We start from the raw sequence: 11319 nt of genomic DNA on the forward strand, positions 1-11319 counted from the left end.
AAAATTAGCATAATATTAACAGACCTTCCAGAAGAATCGGGCCCCAAGTCCCACAGGTACAAATAAAAAGGCTACACTGGTATAGTAGTAAACCTGTTAACAGGAATTAGATAACGGGAAATACAAGTGATTTAAGAATTATAGTGTGCTGTATGCAAGCAATAATGATTTAATACGGTTTTAAACCCTTCCCAAAAAGTGTTAAACTACTTAAAGGGCTACTAAACCCAAAATCTTTCTTTCATGATTCAGATAGAGAATAGAAATTTAAACACCATTACAATTTACTTCCATTATTTATTATGCTTCATTTTTTAAATATCCTTAGTTGAAGAAAAAGCAATGCACATGGTGAGCTAATCACACGATGCTTCTATGTGCAGCAACCAATCAGCAGCTAGTGAGCATATCTAGATATGCTTTTCATCAAAGAAAATCAAGAGAATAAAACAAATTAGATAATAAGTAAATTAGAAAGATGTTTAAAATTGCATTCTCCTTCTAAATCATAAAAGAAAAAATGTGAGTGGCATGTCCCTTTAAGTTAGCTCCAGAGCAGCTAAGCACATAATAAAAAATGACACCATTATGCACACCTGGTTCTCTTGGTTGGCTCACTGGCCTATTGCTCATCTCAAGGTTGATAGTACATTGAAGCTTTAGCAACAAGAAACCTTCCATTGAAATTAAGGGACACAATTGTCATTTAAAGTGAAAGTCAACTTTTTATGATAAAGTGCCCATTAGCAAGAAAGAAAATACTCAACAGGGGCACTTTCATTTATGAAATTTTACATTGCACCAGATTTTACAAATACTTCTGAAACACCGGATCACCGAACCCACGCCTGCAGCTCCTCTGCACATAGTCTCCAATCACGGCTTCCCCAGGAGCGACCATCTGGTGAGGCCACACCTTGATAAGAGAAAGCCGGCATTGCTGTGTTAGCACATTTTTGGATTACTCTTTAAAGCTTTGCTATAAATCAGTCAAGTGTAAAGATTTTGTGAACCTAGTATTTTTGGATTGTTGTGTTTCTAAGAGAAAACATCCACCCATCCTGTGCATTTTTTGAAGAAACCATGCTGGGTTTGCATTCTAGTGAAGACTAGGCTAAACCATGGCTATATGCTAAAAATTATTATGAAAAGATCTATAGCAGGGTTTGCCTAAAAGCGGTGTTCATTTTAAGTAGTGCAAGGTTTAATTGTTCATAACAAAACAAGCTCTTCTGGTATGCAGGTGGATCGCCGATCAAACACTGTTTTCAGCCATCTGAGGCTGGTGATAGTTGGTGGCCTAGCGATAACTTCAAAGAGGTCTCAACAAGTAGACGACATACAGGTAGCTACAAGGGACCCAAAATAGTTAATTTTATAGTAGAAAAGTCCCTCAAGAAAAAAAAAAAAAAAACAACTTATGTCTGTACTACACAACAGCCTCTGTAAATTTTTATTTTAAAACCCAAACCCACTGTATGGCAGCTATCACACATACCATGAAATAAAAAAATATATATAAAAAAAAAAAAAAATGGTGAATCTGCAGGGCTTGTTGGAAAAAAAAACAAAAACTCTCATTTGTGTGGGTCACTAAGTGTTTAAAATGTAGTTAAAGAAAAAAAAAAGCTCAATTTGGTCTCTGCAGCAAAAGGGATAAATATCAAAGCATTCAGTGTCCCTGTAAATACAAGCTGAAGTGCAATATGAAGATTCTATGTATTAGAATATGTTCCAATGCCATTTGTACATTAATTAAAATAAAAATATAAGCTAAAACCTCACTCCTTTATGTCAGAATACATAGGGGTTGATTTACCAAAGGCATCGCAAGCCTTGCGACCCACTACAGCTGCAGGTTCTCACAAGAGAACCTGCACGCCATTATTAACAAGCAGCAGTCAGAACACTACTTTCCTAACCTCTTCGCCAACCGCTAAGGTGACAAAATGCAATCTCCCCGGTCTTGTCTGACCAGGGAAATTGACAGCTCTTGCCCACGTGTGATTGGCTGTGCGCAGGATTGCATGCAAGCGCAAAGCTGAATTCCTCCAGGGGAATTCAGTCTGCCAGAGGCAGACAGGGGTATGTATATGCACCCCTGTCTGCCTCAGCTTGATTAATAGCCCTTATATTACCTAAGCTACTTGGTCATACAATAGACATATCAAGAAGCCACACAACATTTCAACTGGAGTGACATAACAAAATTATAAAATCCCTTTATTTATACAAATTCATACTAGCATTAAGTTAAGCGTATATTACAGCAGACATTTACAGCGCAAGACACACAATGCAATTGAGGTAAGATGTCAGATGTCCTTGTCTCGGACTTGCTTCTTATACTGATCATGTAGGTGCTTCTTGTACACTAAAGAGGGGGAAAAAAAAAAAAAAAAAAAATTACCTCTCAAACAAGCAAATTTAATCGAATGACAAATCTTAGCTTGCACCAGAATCAGGACAGTAGGGACACTGCAAATTTACAGAGCACGTGTGAAAATTCCTTTTTTTTTTTAACCAATTTCTATCAATTTGAACTTTTATATAACCTTTTCGAACAGTACATCAGCAAAATAGTCGGCACAGACCTGGGTCACACAAACAGGAAAAAGCAAGTAGCAGAGTCTACCCATAGGGAGACTAGTGGTGGGACAAAGGAAACACAATGGAGGTCTTTATGTGGTTGGACAACCCTGCTATGTATAACAGTGGGATTTTTTTTTCTATTCACAAACACACCCCAACTATCAAAACTGGCTAATTTGGCCTCTGCTTCCTGAATGGGCCATTATAGTGATAAACTAAAAATTTAATTTGTCAGTATGTGATTTCACTAGCAAGCTATGTGTTTTAACGCTTTGCAACCCAGTTATGTTACTGGCACTGCGCTGAGGCCCCTCAGTGGTACTTTAACACCAGTTAATGGCCCTTTAAACAAATGAAGTTCTAAAATGCATGCAGTGTTACAGGTGAATATATACTCTAAAAAGCATCTATGACAAGATGAATATTCATGATAAGTTAGATTAAATGGGGGGGGGGCGCTGAAGTTTGTAGGATACAGATTCCTACTCTTACAATAGTCTACTCTACAGTTACTTTATTAATGCTAGAATTCAATTTTCTGTACTTATATGGAGGAGAACAAAAAAAAAAAAAACCTGAATAATCAAGATTTGCAAAAAAAAAAAAGTGTAAAATTAAAAAGGATAGAAAAAAAAAAAAAAAGTTGAAACTTAATGTGCATTTAAATTTTAATTAGAACCCGCCCCCCATATAATTGCATTAGCAAAAATGCTTCTAGTTAAAGGGACATAAAACAAGTTGGGATACAATATGTACTTTAATTACTTTACCTGTAAATTTATACTGCAGTGCCTCACCATTAACCCTTTCTTTTAGGTTTCTGAATTGAAAAGCTCTAACTCTCCCCACACATCTATGCAGCTTAGCTATGTAATTTTGCTTAGATTTGAAAATACTTGCCAGCAATTTTTAAAATGTAATGCAAACTATATAGCCCTTTTAGAATATGCACAGATCTTAACCTGTCTTATGTCCCTTTAATAATGAAATGCATTCATGCACATTTAATGTTTTACCTTTCAATCCCGATAAGCAAAACATATGAACAGATTTCATATAGTAGCCCACTTACTTGTCTGATTCTGCCAAAGTTCTGCAGCATGTGGATTCAAAGGACTTTCGTTGTTGGGCTCTGAGGAAAGAACACTTGGAATCAGTACTTAATCTGCACACAAACTAGTGAGTGTAAAAAAAAAAAAAAGTCAAGCCATTTTAATACACAAAAGGATAGCCTACGCACAAATACAAGTTAAAGGATCCTCATGCCATATTTTGCTATAGTAATTTGCAAGCTAAATCACGTGACATATACTCTTGCATCAATTTACCTCCCCAACACTCATCAGCCCAAATCATTGCAATTTTTTTTTTTTTTTTTTTTTTTACACTCGGTAGTGTTAAATTAGGTAGTCATCCTAGCAGGAGACTTTTCCATGACATGGGACTCTAATTTAGACAGGAAAACCTGAAACCCCACCAAGCCCAAGCTGAACGCCTTTCACTCAGATTCAAAAAAAGAGTCATGTCCCAATCAGGTTACTATGACATACAGCAGTCCCTTCACCTGAGAGACAGGGACTTCACTCATTTCTCCCACCAAGCATATTCCAGACTTTATTATATTTTCTGTGCCGCACTAAAACCTCCTGGTGTCTTCCTACCATACACTCTTGGATGTTACTTTTTGGGAAGATCTACGAAAGGAAATTAACCTCTTCATGCAAATTGACAATAATTTAGTTTCTTGTGACACTCTGGGGCGCTACAAAGGTCACCTTTAGAGACCGCCTCATCAGGAGACAAGCCTACCTCAAAAAAACAGGCCAGCCTATCCCTAGCCCAATCTCATATCAAGATACATAATCATGAAACCCCGAAGCCCCCCTAGAACTACAGCATAAACAAGAGAATCTACTAAAACCAAAAGCAGCTATTTTACCATAAAGGCAACAAAGATGACACTCTTGGAAAACAAATTGAAACGCCGGACATGTACCCCTCGCATACACCAACTTTTTAAACTCCCTTCACAAATAGGGCAATGTTTTGCAAACTCAGGCAGCACTTAGCAAACAAAGACCCATCTTAATGCTCTAATTACAGACCCATATCCATCATAATGGAAATGTCAAAATCTGCTAAGTTATTAGCAAACCGCATCTCTAAACTACTCCCTCACCTCATTAACCTTGACCAGTTAGGCTTCACCCCCAAACGTGAAGGGCCGGACAATACGAGACGCCTACAACGTACTCAATGAATCCACCAAACTAAATAAACCCTTTTTCAGTCATCTCCTTAAGATGCCGAAAAGGCCTTTGACCAGGTACATTGGGATTACCTATGGGAGGTCCTCAAGATTTTCGGATTCCCTACAGAGACTGACAGCCATTCAAGCTTTATATTCCACACCCACAGCAGTTAAACCAAAATATCTACTCCTACAATTTCAAAGCGAATTCACCAAGTATATGGCGTAATAACCCCCCCCCCCCCCCACAGCGGCACACAAAATTTTACAAAACCCTTTAAGAAGCGGTGGTCTGGCTTCCCCCTCTATATATAGTCTGGTACTATGAGGGAGCTATGCTTAGACATATAGCCCAATGGGGAGCACTCAACTCTCCAGGTAAATGGAAAACTGAGCAAGCCTCTTTACCTCATCACATATACTTACAAGACCTAATCTGGACTCCAACATAATCCAGGAATGCCTTTCGGTATGGGACAGAATTAGACACCATACACACATAGCCCCACATCACTTACCTCATTAGCAGGCCTACTCACAAGTCTCCCAAACACATACATAAATGGACCCAGCTAGGCGTCCAAATTGTCTGACCTTTGGACACCCGCTCCACAAGCTCGCTTCCATACATTAGAAGACAGACAATACTGTCCCACACTACAAGATAGTCCAGTTTGCCATAGTAAAAAGTTTGTTAGCTGGGGGATTTAGACCCGGCTTGTCTCGCCCTCTAACTGCTTGGGAAATTACCTGGAAACGAGGCAAAAGGCTTTGCAAACCCCTTTGCACACACACACACACTACACCTTGTTAGGAGACACAATCCTGATAGACAACTCATCCCACTTGCAACGATGGGAGACTTAAGTGAACACTTCCATTACCTTCCAAGTATGGCAGCATACCTTAACACTCACCAAAAAAGCCACTCATTGTATCGTATCACTTTGATGGAAACATACCACAAAGTATTAACACATTGGTATTACATCCCAACGCGACAAGCTAAAATGTACAACACTGCTCCTATGTGCTTGCGCAATTGTGGGCACACTGGCGACACTCCATATTTGGTGTGATTGCCCCAAAATAAGACTATTATGGAACATCTGCTTTCTCACGCTATCCAAAGTGGGCACTCCCTGACCAAAGACACCTGCCCTTGCTCTTCTTCAAATTAGTACCCATACTCTCCCTAAAAACCACTTATCTTTGCATCTACCTATTTGTTAGTCAAGGCAGCTATAGTCAAATCTTGGAAAGAAGCCTCTCCCCCAAGTTGGCCCAAGATACTTAATTTTATGGCATACATCTATACCATGGAAGAGATTTTTTTACTCAAGTCTGAGCTTGTTTGGGAAGATTGGGGAACAAGATTTAATATTTCATGGAAACCTAATGTTACTGCCACTGAGTGAACTCATCCTCTATCAATTCCATTTTCCAGTGTACTATCAAATTTGCTTCATTCTCTTGGAATCCTTTGCTGAAGGAATAGCAGTGTAGCACAGCTACCTCACAGTAGAGCATTGCTGCTCCTGAGCCCAACTAAGTATCCTTTTCAGCAAAGGTTACAAAAAAAAAACAAAAAAAAAAAAAAAAACAACCATGCAAAGGTAAACAGCCTTCCATCTGAAGCAAAGTCATTTTGACTTTACTATAATTTAGATACCAAAATATCAGGATTAAAATTGGTAAAACTGACACTGCATAGAAGAATATATTTTACTTTAGACTCGTGTAGTTATTTTATTGCACAAAATAATTATCTTGCAGTGCATATTTTAAAGGATTTCTGATTTAAAAAAAAAAAGTGAACACTGTTGAACAGAAGTGTGTGTGAGTGCAGTGGTTTAAAATCATTACCCTTTATGGGAACCACTAAGCATTTGTGTTTTAAAGGAAGTCAGATACCTGAAATGAGAAGGAACTATACTGCAGTAGTTGACATATCTGTTTAACACTTAAGGGACAGTCAACCCAAAAATAGTTTTAACTTGGATCTATAAAGTTGCCATGGATTTTTTTTTTTTTTTTTTTTTACAAATATAGCAGTTTACAGATATTCCGTTTGCAAGTAAAAATCACTTACTTTTGCCGCCACTTGAAAAGGTCTGTCTCCGCCCCTTTTTCCATCATCCGTGACATGATCTTCTGATCCCTGTAATTTTTCTAACTTACTCGTAACCGGCATTAGCACATGCGCAAATTCTACTCTGGGGAAACTTTCACACGGGAACAAAAACGCTGGCTCATCTGAGCGGATCATAGTTGCAGTGTACCAGTGTCCTGTGCTCCCCTCCGGCAGCAGTTATCAGTTCCCACATTGGATTATATTGCAAAGTGTATGGTAAGTCTCTTCCACATTCTACTTATTTGGCAGCACTGTTTAAAGCAGTATAAAACAGGTGTCCCCATGATTCAGGTTAGAGGATCGTCAAAATAACTAAACTTTGTAGGAAAGATTTTCTATAATAGAGCATTCATATTTGCTTCCATTTGCTGCTAGCCATTCCCCTCAACTGTCAGCGAGTGTAAATGTCTAACAGTTGAGGGGAATGGCTGGCAGCAAATAGGAATGCTCTATTATAGAAAATCTTTCCTACCAAGTTTAGTTATTTTGACGATCCTCTAACCTGGATCATGGGGACACACGTTTTATACTGCTTTAAACAGTGCTGCCAAATAAGTAGAACGTGGAAGAGACTTACCATACACTTTGCAATATAATCCAATGTGGGAACTGATAACTGCTGCCGGAGGGGAGCACAGGTACACTGCAACTATGATCCGCTCAGATAATGAGCCAGTGTTTGTGTTCCGGTGTGAAAATGTTCCCAAACAATAGAATAAGCGCATTGCGCATGCGCTAATGCCAGTTACGAGTAAGTTAGAAAGATTAAAGGGATCAGAAGAAGATCATGATGTCATGGATGACAAAAAAGGGGCGGAGCCAGACAGTCATTTTCAAATGGCAGCAGGGGCAAAAGGGATTTTACTTGCAAACTGTGCTACATTTATAAAATGAGCTCTATGGCAACTGGGATTGTTAAGCTCTGCTATATGTATCAGTGCACTAGTTCTACAGATTAGTATAAATGATAAAGGTTACAGAAATAAAAAAACTCCAATAAAATTGACAGATCCAAGTTAAACTGAGTGGAAAATGCAATCAGTTTTCATCTAATGGTGTCTAGAGAGTAGGGATCAGCATACAAAGCAATGGACCTCACCTCCTAGCAGACTCTGTATAGACAAAAGAATCGTCCTGACATCATAAAGAGCAGACCATTTGTCCTTCAAGATGTCTAAGCAAATGTTTCCATGACTGTCCACATTAGGATGATAGCAAGGAGTAATAAACTTCACAGTTGGAGCATTATAGGGATAACCACTTGGGAACTCCAAAGATAACTTATACCGCAGGCTTTCATAAACCTACAAAGAAACACGGAGATAAAAGTTAAAAGGGAATTTAGCATGTAAACAATCCATACAGTGTGCTTACACCCCAACATTAAAGTGAAGGTAAAGTTGTACCATATGAAAAGCAGGATTTGACAGATCAATAAAAATAAAGTTTAATTCATCTTTTTTTTTTTATTTTGATTAACAATAGGACACTGCAAACCTTAAATACTAGAGTCCAGCGGAATGCCTGGCTCTGTGTCACATTTTGTTATGGTGACGTAAACTCCGGCATCCAACTGAAATCATGGCCGTTAGGCGGCCACGAGTGTAGACAAACCGCCCCCTCTATCTACAGTGCATGCTCAACACAACGCACGCATCTTAGTTAATAGGGAGTGAGCCTGGCTGCTTACGTAGAAAGCGGGTGGGGCCACTTTCTACATGGGATAGAGCACTAACCAGGAAATAAGAGGGCGGAGCAACAACACTGTCAATAGAAAAAAATAAGTATTAAAATATTAACAATTTTTTGTTCTTAAAAGTGAGCAATTTCATATATTAGCGCAAAGGCTACATACAAATGATCCGAGCGCCGCAACTTTACTTTAAAGTTTAAAAAAAGGGACAGTCTAGTCAACATTAAAAATTACATGATTCAGATAGGGCATGCAATTGTAAACAACTTTCCGATTTACTTTTATCAAATTTGCTTTGTTCCCTTGGTGGTATTTTTGAAAGACTAAACCTAGCTAGGCTCAAACGAATTTCTAAACCGTTGAAACCCACCTCTTAGCTCAGAGCATTTTGAAAGTATTTCAGTTAGACAGTACTAGTTAATGTGTCTACTAACTGTTCTCAAACCCTTGAAATTATTTAGGAGTCTGCATTGATTGGCTAAACTGCATGTCTGCAGAGGCTTATATACAAGTTATATCTATATGTATCTATCAAAACAGGGGGATGAGTCTACATTTTCAAGTAGACTGTCCCTTTAAATATGTCAATGCTTCTGATATACAAACAATTGCCAATATTTCAAAAATTGAAGGTTGCCTTTTTAAAAGTATCCATGATTAGTTGTCTTCATCAACCCATAGGTAATGCTATACAATGTTTGATTACTTTAAAGATGTATGCTTATACACTGACTTTTTTTTTGTACTGAAAATAGCAATGTATTGCTCAAAAAGGGTGACTTGCAATATTCAATTAAATATAACCCTGCAACATGTGACCAGTTATGTGCTCCTGTAAGGAGCAAAGCAGTCATCTGGGATGAACTAGACATATTAAAATAAAAAAGGAGGATATAACAGGTCTTTGGCCTACTCAATTACCCAAAGCCTATAAAACTGATAAACTTGCAATTCCAATAACTACACTATTCTAAAGATCTCTTCCAATGTTCAGGTGAATACATACTGTAAATTATATATTACATACACTTCAAATATAGGCACCCGTAAACACAAGTGCTCCATTGTCAAAAAAACAATAGAAGGCCTTTGGTGTATTTTTTTGTTGTTGTTGCTACAATGGTAGTAGATGTAAGCAGTCTATTGTTACATTACTCACGGTCCCTGCAGCTCCATCAATAGTCCCGATCCATTTGAACAGGTTATCGGATTCGGGAAAAGCGGAAATTCCTTTATCGCCAGACATCTGGAAACAAAAACATTTAGATGAGATAGAAATATAAATGTGTGTGCAATTTACGATTAGAATAAATAATGGGAACTCACCATGAGCGTCATTAACTCCTGCTGTAGTCTGAAAGAAAACACAAAGGGTTACACTGTTTGCCAAACGAGAATCTGCGCTCACAGAGATCAGCGAGCTACCAGCTTTTACCTCTTTCCTACAGAGCCACGGGCAGCGGAAACCCCGGATTCCTGGCCCTTGCGAGAAGCACCGGAGATCGTAGCAGATGCCGGATCAACATTTTGTGAGGCCATTGTATGGGATAACACAGAAAAACGTAACAGTCAACGTCTACTCCTACCTACGCCGGCACCAATGACATCAACCTCCCGCACCCTGTTTGAATGGTTTAAACGTCGAAACAACCAGCGAATCAGAGGCGCTGATAAGTTTGATATAGCCAATCAGATTGCACTTTTCTAGCTTCCATGGTGATTGAGGGCGGGCAACACTAGGCGACGTTTGAAAGCGAGAAATACCATTAGCTGATTTAGGGACGAGACGCTTTGTTATGATTGGATGAAGGACATATCACTCAAACTAAATCAATTACGTTTTCTAGCTCCTCTAGTTTAAATCAAAATAACAAAGGCGTAATATGGAACTACATAAATATTCTCACGATGTTCATGTTGTATGTTTTTGCCTTATTTGTATATTTGAAAATGTGCATTAATTGTAATATCTGTTGTTTGAAATTTTAATTTATATTTTAGTTATTTGGACTTTTATTCGCAATACTTTAAACCAATTACTCAATATTTTGAGAATGAGCTGATCCTGGAATGTTAAAGGGACAGTCTACACCTATACAAACATTCGCCCATACCTTAGATTTGGTGCCAATTTTCATAACTCACCCCTTCAACCCTAACAAGTCAGCGACACAACTGAAGTTATTTGAAATAAAAAATTTGATTTTGACAGAAATGGCCGCCCAGCTCCGCCTAAGAACGACATTATAGACTAATTGTTAAGTTCAATGGTCCAATCAAAAGTGGATCACCGGTTAAAATTCTGTCTCACGCTTTTGTTGTTTTTCCACCAGTAGTGGAACCAGAAATTCGCAACCAAAACATCTCAAACAGAGAGCTTAGACATATTCCGCTTCCTCACTTCCCTAAAGATGCGCAGGCGTGTTTTGATAATACCAACGTCGCTTGGTGCTACATGCACGAGTGTTAGCTAGAGAAAGAACACCACGATAAGGTAGGAGAAGAAGGGATTGGGCGGAGTTTGTCGGCCATTTTTAACAATTAAAATTAAACTTTTAATTTCAAATAACTTCAGATGTGTTGCTGACTCGTTAGGGTTGAAGGGGTGAGTTACATACCTCCCAACATTTCAAAATTCAAAAGAGGGAC

At 38.4% G+C, this 11319-nt stretch overlaps 1 protein-coding gene across 2 annotated transcripts; it reads right to left on the reverse strand.

Moving 5' to 3' along the window:
* Nucleotides 1-705: 705 nt before the first annotated feature.
* UBE2C (ubiquitin conjugating enzyme E2 C) lies at nt 706-10306 on the reverse strand. 2 transcript variants are annotated; one of them, XM_053689696.1, is made up of 7 exons: nt 10106-10306; nt 9997-10024; nt 9830-9916; nt 8077-8281; nt 3665-3724; nt 2296-2374; nt 706-916 (listed from the first exon to the last, which is right to left on the reverse strand). In XM_053689696.1, exons 1-6 carry the CDS (start codon nt 10207-10209, stop codon nt 2316-2318), a joined length of 543 nt encoding a protein of 180 aa, XP_053545671.1. In that variant the 5' UTR covers nt 10210-10306; the 3' UTR covers nt 706-916; nt 2296-2315. The 2 variants fall into 2 exon arrangements, with proteins under 2 accessions (XP_053545671.1, XP_053545624.1); XM_053689649.1 differs by lacking the exon at nt 706-916 and having other exon boundaries at nt 2193-2374; nt 10106-10304.
* Nucleotides 10307-11319: the final 1013 nt, after the last annotated feature.

This window comes from Bombina bombina, chromosome 1 (assembly GCF_027579735.1).
Source record: "Bombina bombina isolate aBomBom1 chromosome 1, aBomBom1.pri, whole genome shotgun sequence".
Lineage (NCBI taxonomy): Eukaryota > Metazoa > Chordata > Amphibia > Anura > Bombinatoridae > Bombina > Bombina bombina.